Raw genomic sequence first — 22,380 nt, 5'->3', positions numbered from 1 at the left:
ACAGCTGAAGGTACAAGTGCAGGCACAGCTGCAGGTACAGGTACAGGCACAGCTGCAGGTACAGGTACAGCTGCAGGTACAGCTACAGGCACAGCTGCAGGTACAGGTACAGCTACAGGCACAGCTGCAGGTACAGGTACAGCTGCAGGCACAGCTACAGGTACAGCTGCAGGTACAGGTACAGCTGCAGGTACAGCTGCAGGTACAGGTACAGCTACAGGCACAGCTGCAGGTACAGGTACAGCTACAGGCACAGCTGCAGGTACAGCTGCAGGTACAGGTACAGCTGCAGGCACAGCTGCAGGTACAGGTACAGCTGCAGGTACAGGTACAGCTGCAGGTACAGGTACAGCTACAGGCACAGCTGCAGGTACAGCTGCAGGTACAGGTACAGGCACAGCTGCAGGTACAGGTACAGCTGCAGGTACAGCTACAGGCACAGCTGCAGGTACAGGTACAGCTACAGGCACAGCTGCAGGTACAGCTGCAGGTACAGGTACAGCTGCAGGCACAGCTGCAGGTACAGGTACAGCTGCAGGTACAGCTGCAGGTACAGGTACAGCTATAGGCACAGCTGCAGGTACAGGTGCAGGTACAGCTGCAGGTACAGGTACAGGTGCAGCCACAGCTGCAGGTACAGGCACAGCTATAGGCACAGCTGCAGGTACAGGTGCAGGTACAGCTGCAGGTGCAGGTACAGGTGCAGCCACAGCTGCAGGTACAGGCACAGCTGCAGGTACAGCTGCAGGTACAGTTGCAGGTACAGCTGCAGGTACAGGTATAGCTGCAGGTACAGCTGCAGGTACAGGTACAGGCACAGCTGCAGGTACAGGTACAGCTGCAGGTACAGGTACAGCTGCAGGTATAGCTGCAGGTACAGGTACAGCTGCAGGTACAGGTATAGCTGCAGGTACAGGTACAGCTGCAGGCACAGCTGCAGGTACAGCTGCAGGTACAGCTACAGGCACAGCTGCAGGTACAGGTACAGGTACAGCTGCAGGTACAGGTACAGCTACAGGCACAGCTGCAGGTACAGGTGCAGCCACAGCTGCAGGTACAGGCACAGCTGCAGGTACAGCTGTAGGTACAGTTGCAGGTACAGTTGCATGTACAAGTACAGGTACAGCTGCAGGTACAGGTGCAGGCACAGCTGCAGGCACAGGTATAGCTGCAGGTACAGGTGCAGGCACAGCTGCAGGTACAGCTGCAGGTACAGGTACAGGCACAGCTGCAGGTACAGCTGCAGGTACAGGTACAGGCACAGCTGCAGGTACAGGTATAGCTACAGGTACAGCTGCAGGCACAGCTGCAGGTACAGCTACAGGTACAGGTGCAGGTACAGGTACAGCCGAACCACAGCCATTCCTAATGTTACATAACAGGGCATGGTGTGTGTACCTCGTGTAGTTTGTCACTGGTCTTGGCCGGGCTGCAGGTACAGCCGTTCCAGTTGTCTGTACCACAGGCACAGTTCCCCCCACAGCGCTGCACCAGTAGGCATCGTGGGAAGAACACAGCATTGGTGGCCCTCAGCTCTTCCCTCAGGTTGACAGAGTAGTTCCGAGGTGTACAGCTGTAGTGCTTCACGTCATCATACAGACGGTCCAGGTCAACTATGAAGAGGGGGTGGGGGAAGAGAGAGAGAGAGAGGGACGGAGAGAGAGAGACGGAGGGAGAGAGAGAGGGGGGAGAGGAGGGGAGGGAGAGAGAGAGACGGAGGGAGAGAGAGAGGGGGAGAGGGAGAGGAGGGGGGAGGGAGAGAGAGAGAAGGGAGAGAGAGAGAGACGGATGGGAGAGAGAGAGGGGGAGAGGGAGAGAGAGAGGGGGGAGGGAGGGAGGGAGAGAGAGAGAGAGGGGGGAGGGGGAGAAGGGGGGGAGGGAGAGAGAGAGAGAGAGAGGGAGGGAGGGAAGGGAGGGAGAGAGGGGGGGGGGGGAGGGAGAGAGAGACGGAGGGAGAGAGAGAGGCGGGAGAGGGAGAGGGAGAGAGAGGGGGGGGGGGGGAGAGAGAGGGGGAGAGAGAGAGAGGGGGGGGAGAGAGAGGGGAGGGGGATGGAAAGAAGGGGGAGGGAGGGAAGGAAGGGAGAGAGAGCGGGGGAGGGGAGAGGGGGAGAGAAGGGAGGGAGGGGAGGGAGAGAAGGGGGGAAGAACATCATTGATTGCTGATTGCAATTTGTATTCACAGTTAATACCTTTGAATTAACAGTCTTGACAACAATGTTTTATTTCAACTAAGTGAATGTAAATGAATTTAACTGAAAGTGAAGGGGAGAATAGAGGGGGGAGGATGGAAGTTGGGAGGGAATCTTAATGACATGGATAATCAAGACACTAATTGTTCAATATAAATTAATCTTGATTATAGTTTCATTTAAGTGGTTCAATTGATTAGCAGGTTTGGTGCTTTAACTGTATATAAATATTTTCTAGCACTGAGGCATTTTCAGCTGCCGGACCAGACCAAGAATAGAAAAATAATAAGAAAAATAATAAGGAATATGGGAAGAACAGAGAAGAGAGAGAGGGGTGTGTGTGTGTGTGTGTGTCGGATTGGGATTGAACACAGGACCCTCAGAGTTGGACCTTGCGGCTTCCAACAGCTATCCCCGTCCACAACACCCTAGCAAGCCGCAAGCCTACTTGATGGTAATAGCGCCCACCGCTGCCCCTAGTGGAGCGTTTTGAAGACATCTCCTGACGTCCTGCGTACCTGGACGGACATGGCTGTTGAGACGTCAGCTCTATGCTCCACAGATTGATGTTCTTAATGAGCTGACAGACCCTATACTGTCCTAATGCTGCATAACAGGGCAGGGACGTGAGTGTGTGTGTGTGTGTGTGTGTGTGTGTGTGTGTGTGTGTGTGTGTGGGGTGTGTGTGTGTGAGTGAGTGTGTGTGTGTGTAGGGGTGTGTGTGTAGGGGTGTGTGTGTGTGTGTGTGTGTGTAGGGGTGTGTGTGTAGGGGTGTGTGTGTGTGAGTGTGTGTAGGGGTGTGTGTGTGTGAGTGTGTGTGTGTGTAGGGGTGTCAGTGTTCTAGGAGAAGCAGTGTAATCTATGAAAGGCAGTGGTGTGGAACTCTGCTGTGATACTGGCTCTGAGAGAGCGCTCCAAACAGAATTTGTATGCCACTCCAACACTCCAGAGAAAATGAATAGTGTGTGTGTATAGATGCGTGTTTGTGAACACGTGTGTGCAGGTGGAAATTGTGTGTGTGTGTGTGTCTGTATGTATGTGTGTGTGTGTGTGTGTGTGTGTGTGTGTGTGTGTGTGTGTGTGTGTGTGTGTGTGTGTGTGTGTGTGTTTGATTGTGCATGTGTGTCTGAATGTGTGTCTGTGTGTGTGTGCATGTGTGTCAATATGTGTGTGTGTGTCTGAATGTGTGAGTGTGTGTGTGTCTGTGCGTGTGTTTGTGTGAGTGTGTGTAGTGTCTGTCTGAGTCTGTCTGCAAGTGTGTGTGTGTCTGAATGTATGTGGCTGTGCCTGTCTGTCTTTCTGTCTGTGTGTGTGTCTGTGTGTATGTGTGTCTGAATGTGTAAGTGTGTGTGTGTCTGAATGTGCAAGTGTCTGTGTGTGTGTGTTTGAGTGTGTGTGTCTGTGTGTCTGTGAGTGTGTGTGTGTATATTGTGTGTCTGAATGTATGTCTGAATGTGTGTGTGCGGGTGTGTGTGTGTGTCTTTGAATGTCTCTGTGTGTTTGTGTGAGTGTGTGTCTGTGTATGTGTGTGTCTGTATGTGTGTGTATGTGCGTGTGTCTGTGTGAGTGTCAATGTGTCTGTATGTGTGTCTCTGTGTGTGTGTGTGTGTGTGTGTGTGTGTCTGTATGTGTGTGTCTGTGTCTGTATGTGTGTGTCTGTGTCTGAATGTGTGTGTCTGAATGTGTGTGTCTGAATGTGTGTGTCTGAATGTGTGTGTCTGAATGTGTGTGTCTGTATGTGTGTGTCTGTATGTGTGTGTCTGTATGTATGTGTGTCTGTGTATGTATGTGTGTGTCTGTGTCTGAATGTGTGTGTCTGAATGTGTGTGTCTGTATGTGTGTGTCTGTGTCTGTATGTGTGTGTCTGTATGTGTGTGTCTGAATGTGTGTGTCTGAATGTGTGTGTCTGTATGTGTGTGTCTGTGTCTGAATGTGTGTGTCTGAATCTGTGTGTCTGTATGTGTCTGTCTGTATGTGGGTGTGAATTTGTGTCTGTGTCTGTGTCTGAATGTGTGTGTCTGAATGTGTGTGTCTGTATGTGTGTGTGTGTCTGAATGTGTGTGTCTGAATGTGTGTGTCTGAATGTGTGTGTCTGTGTCTGAATGTGTGTGTGTGTCTGAATGTGTGTGTGTGTCTGAATGTGTGTGTCTGAATGTGTGTGTGTGAGTTTGTGTCTGTGTATGTATGTATGTATTTACAGTTGAAGTCAGAAGTTTACGTACACTTAGGTTGGAGTCGTTAAAACTCGATGTTCAACCACTTGACAAATTTCTTGGAAACAAGCTATAATTTTGGCAAGTCGGTTAGGATACCTACTTCGTGCATGACACAAGTAATTGTTTACAGACAGATTATTTAATTTATAATTCACATTATCACAATTCCAGTGGGTCAGAAGTTTACATACACTAAGTTGACTGTGCCTTTAAACAGCTTCGAAAATTCCAGAAAATGAGTCAATTGGAGGTGTACCTGTGGGTGTATTTCAAGGCCTACCTTCAAACTCAGTGCCTCTTTGCTTGACATCATGGGAAATCAGCCAAGACCTCAGAAGAAGAATTGTAGACCACCACAAGTCTGGTTTATCCTTGGGAGCAATACAATAGTATGCAAGTATAAACACCATGGGACCACGCAGCCGTCATACCGCTCAGAAAGGAGACGCGTTCTGTGTCCTAAAGATTAATGTACTTTTGTGATAAAAGTGCAAATCATTCCAAGAACAGCAGCAAAGGACCTCGTTTCCTCCAGCATCTGCACAGGTACAAAAGTTCTCATCATCAAAAGTTCTCATCTCATACTTTTTGGAGAAATGTCCTCTGGAATGATGAAACAAGAATAGAACTGTTTGGCCATAATGACCATCGTTATGTTTGGAGGAAATAGGGGAGGCTTGCAAGCCGAAGGACACCATCCCAACTGGAAAGCACAGTGGTGGCAGTATCATATTGTGTGGGGGTGCTTTGGTGCAGGAGGGACTGGTGCACTTCACAAAATAGATGGCATTATGAGGAAGAGAAATTATGTGGATATATTGAACGAACATCTCAAGACATCAGTCAGGAAGTTAAAACTTGGTCGCAAATGGGTCTTCCAAATGGACAATGACCCAAAGTTGTGGCAAAATTAAGGACAACAAAGTCAAGGTATTGGAGTTGCCATCACAAAGCCCTGATCTTAATCCTATCGAAAATTTGTTGGCAGAACTGAAAGCAAGGAGGCCAACAAACCTGACTCAGAAACACCAGCTCTGTCAGGAGGAATGGACCAGAAATACCCAATTTATTGTGGGAAGGTTGTGGAATACCCGAAACGTTTGACCCAAGTTTTTAAAAAAAAATTAAAAAAGGAAATGGTATCAAAAAGTAATTTGAGTGTATGTAAACTTCTGGGAATGTGATGAAATAAATCAAATCTGAAATAAATCACTCTCTACTATTATTTCACATTCTTAAAATAAAGTGTTGATCCTAACTGAGACAGGGAATTTTTACTAGGATTAAATGTCAGGAATTGTGAAAACTGAGTTTAAACGTACTTGGCGAAGGTGTATGTAAACTTCCAACTTCAACTGTATGTGTGTATGTGTCTGAATGCGTGTGTATGTGTCTGAATGCGTGTGTGTGTGTGTATGTGTCTGAATGCGTGTGTGTGTATATGTGTCTGAATGCGTGTGTGTGTGTATGTGTCTGAATGCGTGTGTGTGTGTGTGTATGTGTCTGAATGCGTGTGTGTGTGTATGTGTCTGAATGCGTGTGTGTGTGTGTCTGAATGCGTGTGTGTGTATGTGTCTGAATGCGTGTGTGTGTGTGTGTGCATGTGTCCGAATGCGTGTGTGTGTGTGTGTGTGTCTGAATGCGTGTGTGTGTGTGCATGTGTCTGAATGTGTGTGTGTGTGTATGTGTCTGAATGTATGTGTGTGTGTGTGTGTGTGTGTGTGTGTGTGTGTGCGTCTGAATGCGTGTGTGTGTGTGTGTGCGTCTGAATGTGTGTGTGTGTGTGTCTGAATGTGTGTGTGTGTGTGCGTCTGAATGTGTGTGTCTGAATGTGTGTGTGTGTGTGTGTGTGTGTCTGAATGTGTGTGTGTGTGTGTGTGTGTCTGAATGTGTGTGTGTGTGTGTCTGAATGTGTGTGTGTTTGTGTGTCTGAATGTGTGTGTGTGTGTGTGTGTGTGTCTGAATGTGTGTGTGTGTCTGAATGTGTGCGTGTGTGTGTGTCTGAATGTGTGTGTGTGTGTGTGTGTGTGTGTCTGAATGTGTGTGTGTGTGTGTGTGTGCGTCTGAATGTGTGTGTGTGTGTGTGTGTGTGTGTGTGTGTGTGTCTGAATGTGTGTGTGTGTGTGTCTGAATGTGTGTGTGTGTGTCTGAATGTGTGTGTGTGTGTGTGTGTCTGAATGTGTGTGTGTGTGTGTGTATGTATGTATGTATGTATGTATGTATGTATGTATGTATGTATGTATGTATGTATGTATGTATGTATGTATGTATGTATGTATGTATGTATGTATGTATGTATGTATGTATGTATGTATGTATGTATGTATGTATGTATGTATGTATGTATGTGTGTGTGTCTGAATGTGAGTGTGTGTAAGCAGGGTTACTGGGTTCGGTACACCAGGGAGAGATTGAGCTTTGCGTTCCTTGATTACATGGCTTGAGGAGAGGAATAAAGATTGTTTGTCCCCCAACACCTTCTTATTGAAAACAAAGGTGAGAGACGGGAGTGTGTGTGTATTTCTGTGTGTGTGCGTTAATGAAAACAAAGCTAGGTGCTGACTCGGGAACATTTCAGCTCGGCTGCACAGGTTGAATTTCCAATTAGAGTCTGATGTGGTATGGTCTATCAAAGACCTGCAGAAACCCTGCTAGTGCTGCAACACACACACACAACAACCTACAACTACAAACCCTGCTAGTGCTGCAACACACACACACACAACAAAAACCTACAACTACAAACCCTGCTAGTGCTACAACACACACACACAACAAAAACCTACAACTACAAACCCTGCTAGTGCTGCAACACACACACACACAACAAAAACAAACACAGATGTCCACACACACACAAGCTGTATGGAGACACATCAACCCAACACACACACACACACTGACCAACACACATGTGTACTTCCGGCGCCGACAGAGATGGCCGCCTCGCTTCGCGTTCCTAGGAAACTATGCAGTATTTTTTTTAACGTGTTATTTCTTACACTAGTACCCCAGGTCATCTTAGGTTTCATTACATACAGTTGAGAAGAACTACTGAATATAAGAGAAGCGTCAACTCACCATCAGTACGACCAAGAATATGACTTTTGCGAAGCGGATCCTGTGTTCTGCCTTTCACCCAGGACAACGGAATGGATCCCAGCCGGCGACCCAAAAAAACGACTTCGTAAAAGAGGGAAACGAAGCGGTCTTCTGGTCAGACTCCGGAGACGGGCACATCGTGCACCACTCCCCAGTATACTTCTCGCCAATGTCCAGTCTCTTGACAACAAGGTTGATGAAATCCGAGCAAGGGTAGCATTCCAGAGGGACATCAGAGACTGTAACGTTCTTTGATTCACGGAAACATGGCTCACTGGTGAGACGCTATCGGAGTTGGTGCAGCCAGCGGGTTTCTCCATGCATCGCGCCGACAGAAACAAACATCTTTCTGGTAAGAAGAGGGGCGGGGGCGTATGCCTTATGGCTAACGAGACGTGGTGTGGTCACAAAAGCATACAGGAACTCAAGTCCTTCTGTTCACCTGATTTAGAATTCCTCACAATCAAATGTCGACCGCATTATCTACCAAGGGAATTCTCTTCGATTATAATCACAGCCGTATATATTACCCCCCAAGAAGACACATCGATGGCTCTGAACGAACTTTATTTGACTCTTTGCAAACTGGAATCCATACATCCTGAGGCTGCATTCAATGTAGCTGGGGATTTTAACAAGGCTAATCTGAAAACAAGACTCCCTAAATTGTATCAGCATATCGATTGCGCAACCAGGGCTGGCAAAACCTTGGATCACTGCTATTCTAACTTCCGCGACGCATATAAGGCCCTGCCCCGCCCTCCTTTCGGAAAAGCTGACCACGACTCCATTTTGTTGATCCCTGTCTACAGATGATGCGTGGTGCAGACCTCACTACCCTCTGGAGAGCCTCTGGAGAGTTGAGGGCGGAGCAATCTGATTCCACACTCCAAGACTGCTTCCATCACATGGACTGGGATATGTTTCGTATTGCGTCAGACAACAACATTGACGAATACGCTGATTCGGTGTGCGAGTTCATTAGAACGTGCGTTGAAGATGTCGTTCCCATAGCAACGATTAAAACATTCCCAAACCAGAAACCGTGGATTGATGGCAGCATTCGCATGAAACTGAAAGCGCGAACCACTGCTTTTAATCAGGGCAAGGTGACCGGAAATATGACCGAATACAAACAGTGTAGCTATTCCCTCCGCAAGGCAATCAAACAAGCTAAGTGTCAGTATAGAGGCAAAGTAGAATCTCAATTCAATGGCTCAGACACAAGAGGCATGTGGCAGGGTCTACAGTCAATCACAGATTACAAAAAGAAAACCAGCCCCGTCACGGACCCGGATGTCTTGCTCCCAGGCAGACTAAATCACTTTTTTGCCCGCTTTGAGGACAATACAGTGCCACTGACACGGCCTGCAACCAAAACATGCAGCCTCTCCTTCACTGCAGCCGAGGTGAGTAAAACATATAAACGTGTTAACCCTCGCAAGGCTGCAGGCCCAGACGGCATCCCCAGCCGCGCCCTCAGAGCAGCTGGCCGGTGTGTTTACGGACATATTCAATCAATCCCTATCCCAGTCTGCTGTTCCCACATGCTTCAAGAGGGCCACCATTGTTCCAGTTCCCAAGAAAGCTAAGGTAACTAAGCTAAACGACTACCAATGTAGCACTCATCATGAAGTGCTTTGAGAGACTAGTCAAGGACCATATCACCTCCACCCTACCTGACACCCTAGACCCACTCCAATTTTCTTACCGCCCAAATAGGTCCACAGACGATGCAATCTCAACCACACTGCACACTGCCCTAACCCACCTGGACAAGAGGAATACCTATGTGAGAATGCTGTTCATCGACTACAGCTCGGCATTTAACACCATAGTACCCTCCAAGCTCGTCATCAAGCTCGAGACCCTGGGTCTCGACCCCGCCCTGTGCAACTGGGTACTGGACTTCGTGACGGGCCGCCCCCAGGTGGTGAGGGTAGGCAACAACATCACCCCGCTGATCCTCAACACTGGGGCCCCACAAGGGTGCGTTCTGAGCCCTCTCCTGTACTCCCTGTTCACCCTCTCCAGAGGGTAGTGAGGTCTGCACAACGCATCACCGGGGGCAAACTACTTGCCCTCCAGGACACCTACACCACCCGATGTTACAGGAAGGCCATAAAGATCATCAAGGACAACAACCACCCGAGCCACTGCCTGTTCACCCCGCTATCATCCAGAAGGCGAGGTCAGTACAGGTGCATCAAATCTGGGACCGAGAGACTGAAAAACAGCTTCTATCTCAAGGCCATCAGACTGTTAAACAGCCACCACTAACATTGAGTGGCTGCTGCCAACACACTGACTCAACTCCAGCCACTTTAATAATGGGAATTGATGGGAAATGATGTAAAATATATCACTAGCCACTTTAAACAATGCTACCTAATATAATGTTTACATACCCTACATTATTCATCTCATATGTATACGTGTATACTGTACTCTATATCATCTACTGCATCTTTATGTAATACATGTATCACTAGCCACTTTAACTATGCCACTTTGTTTACATACTCATCTCATATGTATATACTGCACTCAATACCATCTACTGTATCTTGCCTATGCCGCTCTGTACCATCACTCATTCATATATCTTTATGTACATATTCTTTATCCCCTTACACTTGTGTGTATAAGACAGTAGTTTTGGAATTGTTAGTTAGATTACTTGTTGGTTATTACGGCATTGTCGGAACTAGAAGCACAAGCATTTCGCTACACTCGCATTAACATCTGCTAACCATGTGTATGTGACAAATAAAATTTGATGATTTGATTTTCAACCCAACACACACGTCAACCCAACCCAACACACGCACACCATCAACACAACACACATCAACCCAACACACACACACCATCAACCCAACACACGCACACCATCAACCCAACCCAACACATGCACACATAAACCCAACACACACATAAACCCAACACACGCACACATCAACCCAACACACGCACACCATCAACCCAACCCAACACATGCACACATAAACCCAACACACACATAAACCCAACACACGCACACATCAACCCAACACACGCACACCATCAACCCAACCCAACACACGCACACCATCAACCCAACCCAACACATGCACACATAAACCCAACACACACATCAACCCAACACACGCATACATCAACCCAACACACGCATACATCAACCCAACACGCGCATACATCAACCCAACACGCGCATACATCAACCCAACACGCGCACACATCAACCCAACACGCGCACACATCAACCCAACACGCGCACACATCAACCCAACACACACATCAACCCAACACACACATCAACCCAACACACGCACAAATCAACCCAACACACGCACAAATCAACCCAACACACATCAACCCAACACACGCACACATCAACCCAACACACGCACACATCAACCCAACACACGCACACATCAACCCAACACACGCACACATCAACCCAACACACGCACACATCAACCCAACACACGCACACATCAACCCAACACACGCACACATCAACCCAACACCAGCACACCATCAACCCAACCAAACACACGCACACCATCAACCCAACACACACACTGACCAACACACACGTCAACCCAACACACACACTGACCAACACACACGTCAACCCAACACACACGTCAACCCAACACACACGTCAACCCAACACACATGTCAACCCAACACACACGTCAACCCAACACACACGTCAACCCAACAACACACACGTCAACCCAACACACATGTCAACCCAACACACACGTCAACCCAACACACACGTCAACCCAACAACACACACGTCAACCCAACACACACATATGAGCTGCTGACAGTAGTAGGGGTCTTAGCCAAGCCCAACTATTTACTCAGGAACAGGAGATCCCTAAGGTGGAGAGAGAGAAAGACGGAAAGAGCGAGCGAGGCAGGGATAGGAGAGAGAGTGTGTGTGTGGAAAAAAGAGAGGGAAGACGCAGAGGAGATAGGATGAAATAAAGGAGGGAAGATGCAGAGGAGATAGGATGAAATAAAGGAGGGAAGAAGATGGAGTAAATAATAAGGGATGAGGAAATAAACTACAAGACAAGAGGAGAGGAGAGCGAAAGTGTTGTGATGTGTCTGGTCCAGTCTGTTTAACACAGTCTCAGTGTTGTGATGTGTCTGGTCCAGTCTGTTTAACACAGTCTCAGTGTTGTGATGTGTCTGGTCCAGTCTGTTTAACAGTTTCAGTGTTGTGATGTGTCTGGTCCAGTCTGGTGAACACAGTCTCAGTGTTGTGATGTGTCTGGTCCAGTCTGTTTAACAGTTTCAGTGTTGTGATGTGTCTGGTCCAGTCTGGTGAACACAGTCTCAGTGTTGCAATGTGTCTGGTCCAGTCTGTTTAACACAGTCTCAGTGTTGTGATGTGTCTGGTCCAGTCTGGTGAACACAGTCTCAGTGTTGTGATGTGTCTGGTCCAGTCTGTTTAACAGTCTCAGTGTTGTGATGTGTCTGGTCAAGTCTGGTGAACACAGTCTCAGTGTTGTGATGTGTCTGGTCCAGTCTGGTGAACACAGTCTCAGTGTTGTGATGTGTCTGGTCCAGTCTGTTCAACAGTCTCAGTGTTGTGATGTGTCTGGTCAAGTCTGGTGAACACAGTCTCAGTGTTGTGATGTGTCTGGTCCAGTCTGGTGAACACAGTCTCAGTGTTGTGATGTGTCTGGTCCAGTCTGTTTAACACAGTCTCAGTGTTGTGATGTGTCTGGTCCAGTCTGTTTAACAGTCTCAGTGTTGTGATGTGTCTGGTCAAGTCTGGTGAACACAGTCTCAGTGTTGTGATGTGTCTGTCTGGTCTGTTTAACACAGTCTCAGTGTTGTGATGTGTCTGGTCAAGTCTGGTGAACACAGTCTCAGTGTTGTGATGTGTCTGTCTGGTCTGTTTAACACAGTCTCAGTGTTGTGATGTGTCTGGTCCAGTCTGGTGAACACAGTCTCAGTGTTGTGATGTGTCTGGTCCAGTCTGGTGAACACAGTCTCAGTGTTGTGATGTGTCTGGTCCAGTCTGGTGAACACAGTCTCAGTGTTGTGATGTGTCTGGTCCAGTCTGTTTAACACAGTCTCAGTGTTGTGATGTGTCTGGTCCAGTCTGTTTAACAGTCTCAGTGTTGTGATGTGTCTGGTCAAGTCTGGTGAACACAGTCTCAGTGTTGTGATGTGTCTGTCTGGTCTGTTTAACACAGTCTCAGTGCTGTGATGTGTCTGGTCCAGTCTGTTTAACACAGTCTCAGTGTTGTGATGTGTCTGGTCAAGTCTGGTGAACACAGTCTCAGTGTTGTGATGTGTCTGGTCCAGTCTGTTTAACACAGTCTCAGTGTTGTGATGTGTCTGGTCCAGTCTGGTGAACACAGTCTCAGTGTTGTGATGTGTCTGGTCCAGTCTGTTTAACACAGTTTCAGTGTTGTGATGTGTCTGGTCAAGTCTGGTGAACACAGTCTCAGTGTTTTGATGTGTCTGTCTGGTCTGTTTAACACAGTCTCAGTGTTGTGATGTGTCTGGTCCAGTCTGGTGAACACAGTCTCAGTGCTGTGATGTGTCTGGTCCAGTCTGGTGAACACAGTCTCAGTGCTGTGATGTGTCTGGTCCAGTCTGGTGAACACAGTCTCAGTGTTGTGATGTGTCTGTCTGGTCTGTTTAACACAGTCTCAGTGTTGTGATGTGTCTGGTCCAGTCTGGTGAACACAGTCTCAGTGCTGTGATGTGTCTGGTCCAGTCTGGTGAACACAGTCTCAGTGTTGTGATGTGTCTGTCTGGTCTGTTTAACACAGTCTCAGTGTTGTGATGTGTCTGGTCCAGTCTGGTGAACACAGTCTCAGTGCTGTGATGTGTCTGGTCCAGTCTGGTGAACACAGTCTCAGTGTTGTGATGTGTCTGGTCCAGCCTGGTGAACACAGTCTCAGTGTTGTGATGTGTCTGGTCCAGTCTGGTGAACACAGTCTCAGTGCTGTGATGTGTCTGGTCCAGTCTGGTGAACACAGTCTCAGTGTTGTGATGTGTCTGGTCCAGTCTGGTGAACACAGTCTCAGTGTTGTGATGTGTCTGGTCCAGCCTGGTGAACACAGTCTCAGTGTTGTGATGTGTCTGTCTGGTCTGTTTAACACAGTCTCAGTGTTGTGATGTGTCTGGTCCAGTCTGGTGAACACAGTCTCAGTGCTGTGATGTGTCTGGTCCAGTCTGTTTAACAGTCTCAGTGTTGTGATGTGTCTGGTTAAGTCTGGTGAACACAGTCTCAGTGTTGTGATGTGTCTGGTCCAGTCTGGTGAACACAGTCTCAGTGTTGTGATGTGTCTGGTCCAGTCTGGTGAACACAGTCTCAGTGTTGTGATGTGTCTGGTCCAGCCTGTTTAACACAGTCTCAGTTATGTGATGTGTCTGGTCCAGCCTGTTTAACACAGTCTCAGTTATGTGATGTGTCTGGTCCAGTCTGGTGAACACAGTCTCAGTGTTGTGATGTGTCTGGTCCAGCCTGTTTAACACAGTCTCAGTTATGTGATGTGTCTGGTCCAGTCTCAGAGTCACTGTGTATTTCTCTGAGAGGGAGGAAAGAGACACTCTCACCAATTAAAGCAAGTAGCAACAGAAACAAAACCACACTCACCCCACTCCCAACCTCACACACCTTCCCCTCCAACACACTCACACCTTCCCCTCCACCACACACTCACCCCCTCCCATCCTCTCACACCTTCCCCTCCACCACACACTCACACCTTCCCCTCCACCACACACTCACACCTTCCCCTCCACCACACACTCACACCTTCCCCTCCACCACACTCACACCTTCCCCTCCACCACACACTCACACCTTCCCCTCCACCACACACTCACACCTTCCCCTCCACCACACACTCACACCTTCCCCTCCACCACACACTCACCCCACTCCCAACCTCACACACGCTGGGCGTCAATTCTGGGAGAATATTGAACTTCTCTCATTTCCCCCAGGGTCACCTTGAAAGTTTTCTACTGGCTGACTAACAAACTCACACACAGTCTTGGTGTGAGGGAAGGAGGAAGGCTGAAGTCTTTGCTATCAAGGTCTCCCTTCACTGAAGAACAGACCACAATATGTTCTCCTTTGAAATTACTTTTCTTTGTGTGTGTGTGTGTGTGTGTGTGTGTGTGTGTGTGTGTGTGTGTGTGTGTGTGTGTGTGTGTGTGTGTGTGTGTGTGTGTGTGTGTGTGTGTGTGTGCCTGTGTATGTTATTACTCTTGTTCTGTCTGTTGTGCTGGTAGGCCCGGGGTCTGTACATGGCTGTCTCTCTGTACAAGCTGTCCAGGTCCTGTCTCCAGCTGTCAGGGTTGAGGTGGCGGAGGAGCTGCTCCACTGTGTTGAAGGCTGCTATGGTCTGGTCCAACGCTGCTGCTGTCAGAGGAACATCAGTCACCACTGGGGCCAACAGTGACGGAGCATCATCCTGGAGGAGGGAGGGAGGCCAGAAGTTTGGAGCGGGGTATTTAAGGTCCTCTTTAGTCTTTTTGAGAGTTTTAGTGTGTCTGTGTGTAAACGTGACATAAATGTGTGTGTTGTTCTATGGACTGCTCAGCACCAGCATCTGACCTGCCCTCTGAACTGTGACCGTGACCTTTAAATCAGCCTAATGCCTGGGCACTAGAGCTCTCTATCTCCATGTTGGGACAAGGAGTTTATCCCGCTGCTGATCAGGAGGGTTAGAGGGTCCGACTCAGGGGTCTGAGGCTCCAGGGGCCTTAATGAGACTCGCCTCCGGTCAGTCCCTCTCTTACCCTGAGCATGTAAGTGTGTGTGTGTGTGTGTGTGTGTGTGTGTCTAACTCACCATCTGGGTCACAGCTTCCCAGTTCGTCCTGGATGCTGTAGGAAGAGAATTATCCTGGAGGAAGGAAGGAGAAGGAGAATGAAGGAGTGGTATTTGTAAGGAAGGAGAGATAGAGAATGAAGGAGTGGTATTTGGAAGGAAGGAGAGAGAGAATGAAGGAGTGGTATTTGGAAGGAATGTGAGAGAGATCATTAAGGAGTAGAATTTGGAAGGAAGGAGAGAGATCATTAAGGAGTGGTATTTGGAAGGAAGGAGAGAGATCATTAAGGAGTGGTATTTGGAAGGAAGGAGAGAGATCATTAAGGAGTGGTATTTGGAAGGAAGGAGAGAGATCATTAAGGAGTGGTATTTGGAAGGAAGGAGAGAGATCATTAAGGAGTGGTATTTGGAAGGAAGGAGAGAGATCATTAAGGAGTGGTATTTGGAAGGAATGTGAGAGAGATCATTAAGGAGTGGAATTTGGAAGGAGAGAGAGAGAGCATGAAGGAGTGATATTTGGAAGGAAGGAGAGAGATCATTAAGGAGTGGTATTTGGAAGGAAGGAGAGAGAGAATGAGGGAGTGGTATTTGGAAGGAAGGAGAGAGAGAATGAGGAAGTGGTATTTGGAAGGAAGGAGAGAGAGAATGAAGGAGTGGTATTTGGAAGGAAGGAGAGAGAGAGAGAATGAGGGAGTGGTATTTGGAAGGAATGTGAGAGAGAGATCATTAAGGAGTGATGACAGATGACATCGCCGAAGTCGAGGATTGGTAGGATAGTCAGTTTTACTAGGGTAAGTTTGGCGGCGTGAGTGAAGGAGGCTTTGTTGCGGAATAGAAAGCCGATTCTTGATTTGATTTTCGATTGGAGATGTTTGATATGAGTCTGGAAGGAGAGTTTACAGTCTAGCCAGACACCTAGGTACTTATAGATGTCCACATATTCAAGGTCGGAACCATCCAGGGTGGTGATGCTGGTCAGGCACGCGGGTGCAGGCAGCGAACGGTTGAAAAGCATGCATTTGGTTTTACTAGCGTTTAAGAGCAGTTGGAGGCCACAGAAGGAGTGTTGTATGGCATTGAAGCTCGTTTGAAGGGTAGATAGCACAGTGTCCAAGGACGGGCCGGAAGTATATAGAATGGTGTCGTCTGCGTAGAGGTGGATCAGGGAATCGCCTGCAGCAAGAGCAACATCATTGATATATACAGAGAAAAGAGTCGGCCCGAGGATTGAACCCTGTGGCACCCCCATAGAGACTGCCAGAGGACCGGACAGCATGCCCTCCGATTTGACACACTGAACTCTGTCTGCAAAGTAATTGGTGAACCAGGCAAGGCAGTCATCCGAAAAACCGAGGCTACTGAGTCTGCCGATAAGAATATGGTGATTGACAGAGTCGAAAGCCTTGGCAAGGTCGATGAAGACGGCTGCACAGTACTGTCTTTTATCGATGGCGGTTATGATATCGTTTAGTACCTTGAGCGTGGCTGAGGTGCACCCGTGACCGGCTCGGAAACCAGACTGCACAGCGGAGAAGGTACGGTGGGATTCGAGATGGTCAGTGACCTGTTTGTTGACTTGGCTTTCGAAGACCTTAGATAGGCAGGGCAGGATGGATATAGGTCTGTAACAGTATGGGTCTAGGGTGTCTCCCCCTTTGAAGAGGGGGATGACTGCGGCAGCTTTCCAATCCTTGGGGATCTCAGACGATATGAAAGAGAGGTTGAACAGGCCGGTAATAGAGGTTGCGACAATGACGGTGGATAGTTTCAGAAATAGAGGGTCCAGATTGTCAAGCCCAGCTGATTTGTACGGGTCCAGGTGTTGCAGCTCTTTCAGAACATCTGCTATCTGGATTTGGGTAAAGGAGAAGCTGGGGAGGCTTGGCCGAGTAGCTACAGGGGGGGAGTCGAGCTGTTGGCCGAGGTTGGAGTAGCCAGGAGGAAGGCATGGCCAGGTAGAGGAGAGCCACCACCCACAACTCATTGTGAAATGTGACTTGTGAACACACCCCGTGCTGATGTGCAACTGCGGCTGGTTGATCTGTGTGATGGCGCTGTGTGATGGCTCTCCTAAAAACACACGCAGCAGTTCTAGGAGCGGTCATCACAGACACTGTTAACTGGTTTACCTTAAAAACTCTGTTAAATGAAGTTCAAAGTGACTCTATACATCTACATAGCATGCAGTCTGAACCCACTTCAAAGACTATGTGTACTGTGTGTCTGTGTTCATGTTATGTATGAGTCTGCATATGTGTGTGTGTGTGTGTGTCTGATACTGTATTTATGCATGCTATGTGTGTGTGTCTATATTATGTTTGAGCCTTTGTGTGTGTGTGTGTGTCATACGTAAATCAGAGATGACTTCCAAGCTTAGTGACTAATCTTTTGTTTTATAGCTTCTGTGTTTCTCGCATGCAACCCACAGATACACACTGTGCAGAAACCCCTCTGACCTCATACACAGCTGGGGTAGTGAGTGTGTGGACTTCCCTCTTTGTTATGAGTCTTATACATTATTATTGTGTGTATTGTGTGTGTGTGTGTTTGGCCACTGCAGCAGCCCCAAATGTGTATCAGAGTGAGCATCTGACCTTATTAGGCAGTCAGATTCAGTAAACTGTCCCACAGTTCTGTGCTTCAGAGGAGAATGCAGGGACAGCTGGGTTAAGGCCACATGCACTTGCACACACCTGGGACTTTTAATAGGAATAACAGTTTACAGTGCCATTAGAGAGTAAACCAACAGGGACATGAAGCCACGTCTTCCTAAATGGTAGCTGGAGAGTCGTGGCAGACAAGACTAGGTCCTTCTGGGTAGAAATGGTTTCAGATGGTCAAAGGGTAAGAAGGGTTTGGGAAGCGGTGCTTTCGGGATGAAACAAACTATAAAATAACAGATATTGCCATAATAAGGTATATTGCCATTGTCGTGTCTTTGGCTATGCCGGATTAAGTGATATGACATGCTATTCTATAAAATCCTTTCTCCGTAATTAATATTACCTGATTGAGCTAATCATATAAATGTAATTTACTAGAGAGTCGGGGCACCACAAAATAATATTTATAGAGCTGTTATCCTCCGAATAAACTCTAAAAGACCTAGTAATATTTAACATCAATAACAGTCAATATTAATCATCGCCTTAATTCAGTCTCATCTGAAAGTTGTAAATTCTTGGTTATCTTCACAAACCCTGGCTGAAGTTGAATCAGCAATACAAAATTGGGTTGAATTATTTATTTACTAAATACCTAACTAATCACACAGAATTACACATACACATAATTAAATCATAACTTGATTACAAATTACGTCATAAAGGAAAACGTCCTTAGCGAGCGGAACAGATATGACAGCTGGTTACACAAAAGAAAAGGGGCTGGGTTTGAGTGAAGGAGCGGGAAGACTGAGGGACAAAGGGAGAAGCTGTGCTATCATTAATACAGTATCTTATGCATTCTAAATTCCCGCCCATTTAGAAAAGGAAAATGGAATAAATATTTACTCTGAGTTGCGCTTTGGTAGGTTGATGGTAGATGGAAGGCCGTGTTGCCAAACCGAGTCCTTTGAAGAATGTCTCTGGTGGTCAATTGAATACGTTGTAGTAACATCGTTGTGTGGTAGACGGGATACTCTGTCTGTTCTTTCCTAGCCCGCGTTTGCAGCTGCTGTTGCTAACTCAACGGCTAGGAGGTACCACTTCTGTAGTGAATAAGAGTTCAAAGTTCATACCATTCGCAACCAAAGCTCACGCTGAGGTTGGCTTAGTTCTGTACTTGACATGTTAGTCCTTTTAACGCAGAGGCTGCAGACCTCACATACTTGGAACAGGAGGTTACATTTTCGTCAAGGCTTTATATAGTAGAGCGAGAAGGGTGTGTTTGAAAAGTTTTATAACCCATGTCTCTTCACAGGGGCGGGCCACTGATTGAGCAGAGCCCTGAACCCAAATCTCTCATTTGGAAGCTAAAATTACATTTAATCTCTTCACCAATAATTTTATATTCAAACATTTAAATTGAACAACAATTCCATGTGAATCTGATAACTCTGATGTGTAGACTTTCCACTGTAGAGTTTATGTCATCCTATCATTGAGGAGAATGTCTCAGATGACAACCGAACTGACATCATATTCATTAAGTACCACCGCATATGTTCAATTGGTCGGATTACCAGAATATAGTTAATTTCCCCCCACCTTCTGATGTTGCCAAAATATCTATGTTAACCAAGGGGTTTTCAAATTTCACATCAGTAGGGTAGAGAGAGGAAAAAGGACGGAAGAGGTATTTATGACTCATAAACCTACCCCAAGGCCAACATCATGACACCATTATTGCCTTGTGTTTCTTTAGTATGTTTACATGCACCTGCTACTGATAATATGTCTGTAATCATCCTCTCAGACATGTTATTTCTGGAGGAGATTAAGATGATTTTGGTGTTGTTTTGCCACAGGGAATATCTGTTGATGTATTTATGGGAAAACCTCAGTGGGTCTCAGAATAGCTGCAATGCCTGGCAACATCTGGATCATATTTCTGCCTGGATGGATCTTCTGTTCTGAGGAACTCCACTAAGCCTGAATCACTGGTTCTCAAACTTTTTATAGTCCCGTACCCCTTCAAACATTCAACCTCCAGCTGCGTACCCCGTCTAGCACCAGGATCAGCACACTCTCAAATATTGGTTTTTGCCATCATTGTAAGCCTGCCACACACATGCTCTACGATACATTTATTAAACATAAGAATGAGTTTGAGTTTTTGTCACAACCCGGCTCGTGGGAAGTGACAAAGAGCTCTTATAGGACCGGGGCACAAATAATAATATAATAATAATCAATCATGTTGCTCTTTATTTAACCAACTTACATATAAAACCTTATTTGTTCATCGAAAATTGTGAATAACTCACCGCAGGTTAATGAGAAGGGTTTGCTTGAGAGGATGCACATAACTCTGCATAACTCTGTTGGGTTGTATTGGAGAGAGTCTCCATTTTAAATCATTTCCCGAACACAGTCTGTGCCTGTATTTAGTTTTCATGCTAGTGAGGGCCGAGAATCCACTCTCACATAGATACGCGGTTGCAAAGGGCATCAATGTCTTAACAGCGCGATTTGTCAAGGCAGGATACTCACCCAGATAGGCCAGTCGTGTGAGAAACTCATCATGCAAGCAGTTAGACAAGTGAAAATTATGGTCACCAAAGCAAACTTTAAGCTGGTCTCTCAATTAAAAAAACGTGTCAATACTATGCCCCTTGATAACCAACGCACTTCTGTATGTTATAAAAGCGTTACATGGTTGCTGCCCATATCATTGAATAGTGCAGAAAATACACGAGGAGTTCAGGGGCCTTGCTTTAACAAAGTTAACCATTTTCACTGTAGTGTCCAAAATGTCTTTCAAGCTGTCAGGCATTCCCTTGGCAGCAAAAGCCTCTTGGTGGACGCTGCAGTGTACCCAAGTGGCGTTGGGAGCAACTGCTTACACACACATTACCACTCCACTATGTCTCCCTGTCTTGGCTTTTGCACCATCAGTACAGATACCAACATGAGCAGCAGCTACGTTTGGCTACATACAGACTGTTAGTGGAATTCCGGCGAGAGAGTAACGGTTAATGTGATTGGATGTTAATTATTTGACTAGGGTGCCTGTATTTGACAATGTGCTGTTATTTCGCTGAACACTAGATGGTTGAATTCGATTTTTGGTCAGTGAAACGAGGCTACTCAGGCAAGAAAAAAAAACTTCACCCAAATGTATATAGCCCTGTTGGAAAATATAAATGTACTGTTTGAAAATGTGAAAAAAAGAGAAAAAAATAAATACAAAAATAAGAATAATAATCACATTTTTATTTGGCGTACCCCTGGGGGTTCGCATACCCCAGTTTGGGAATACATGTTCTAGAGGATTCATTTTGTTAAGGAAATTAAGAACAGCACTACAGCATTCAGTCAGAGCCATGGTCATGTTACCTCGTGTTGTTGTGCTTGTGTGTGTATCGGGGGGACTAATATGGACTAATAAACTATATGTTATCTTATCATATTGTGGTTGTGTTATAGTTGTTTTTTTTGGTTGTGTAATGGTTGTATTGTGGTTGTGTAATGGTTGTGTAATGGTTGTATTGTGGTTGTGTTATGGTTGATTTTTTTGGTTATGTAATGATTGTATTGTGGTTGTGATGACGAATGACTGATAGTCTAGTTCCTGCTTGTTCTCACACTCTACATTGTGTTTCTCTCCATCTCTGTAATTGTTTTTATCTCCACTCACACCCTCTCATAACGCTCGCTCTCCTCACCCCTCTCTTTGTTTTGAAGGAGTTATCGGCTGTCAGCATGATAGGATCTGAGACACCTGTTCTACCTTTCTCTCCCTTCCCTCTCTTTCTCTCTCTTCCTCTCCTCCTCCCTCCAGCTTATCTATACAACAGGGCACAACAAATTAGAGCTGTTAAATGAAGCCTCTCACAGCCCTAGAGGTGGTAGAGGGGTAAGTGTGTGTACTGGGAGGCCAATCTAACAGCAGCTTCCCTGTCTGGGTAAGTGTGTGTGTACTGGGAGGCCAATCTAACGGCAGCTTCCCTGTCTGGGTAAGTGTGTGTACTGGGAGGCCAATCTAACGGCAGCTTCCCTGTCTGGGTAAGTGTGTGTACTGGGAGGCCAATCTAACAGCAGCTTCCCTGTCTGGGTAAGTGTGTGTACTGGGAGGCCAATCTAACAGCAGCTTCCCTGTCTGGGTAAGTGTGTGTACTGGGAGGCCAATCTAACGGCAGCTTCCCTGTCTGGGTAAGTGTGTGTACTGGGAGGCCAATCTAACGGCAGCTTCCCTGTCTGGGTAAGTGTGTGTACTGGGAGGCCAATCTAACAGCAGCTTCCCTGTCTGGGTAAGTGTGTGTACTGGGAGGCCAATCTAACAGCAGCTTCCCTGTCTGGGTAAGTGTGTGTGTACTGGGAGGCCAATCTAACGGCAGCTTCCCTGTCTGGGTAAGTGTGTGTACTGGGAGGCCAATCTAACA

At 46.8% G+C, this 22,380-nt stretch overlaps 1 protein-coding gene across 1 annotated transcript in view; it reads right to left on the bottom strand.

The window, feature by feature from the left end:
• pdgfd (platelet derived growth factor d) overlaps positions 1-22,380 on the bottom strand; it is an 86,976-nt gene that overhangs the window by 10,719 nt on the left and 53,877 nt on the right. The window contains exons 4-6 of the mRNA XM_042297611.1: positions 15,357-15,410; positions 14,769-14,976; positions 1,399-1,613 (exon numbers count right to left, since the gene is read on the bottom strand). Of these exons, the coding sequence (XP_042153545.1) occupies positions 1,399-1,613; positions 14,769-14,976; positions 15,357-15,410 (477 nt within the window). The remainder of the gene's footprint in view (positions 1-1,398; positions 1,614-14,768; positions 14,977-15,356; positions 15,411-22,380) is intronic.

The sequence above is a fragment of the Oncorhynchus tshawytscha genome, linkage group LG14 (genome assembly GCF_018296145.1).
Source record: "Oncorhynchus tshawytscha isolate Ot180627B linkage group LG14, Otsh_v2.0, whole genome shotgun sequence".
Classification (NCBI taxonomy): domain Eukaryota; kingdom Metazoa; phylum Chordata; class Actinopteri; order Salmoniformes; family Salmonidae; genus Oncorhynchus; species Oncorhynchus tshawytscha.
Note: the sequence above shows the minus strand (reverse complement) of the source record. Positions and strands in the feature narration are given on the sequence as shown.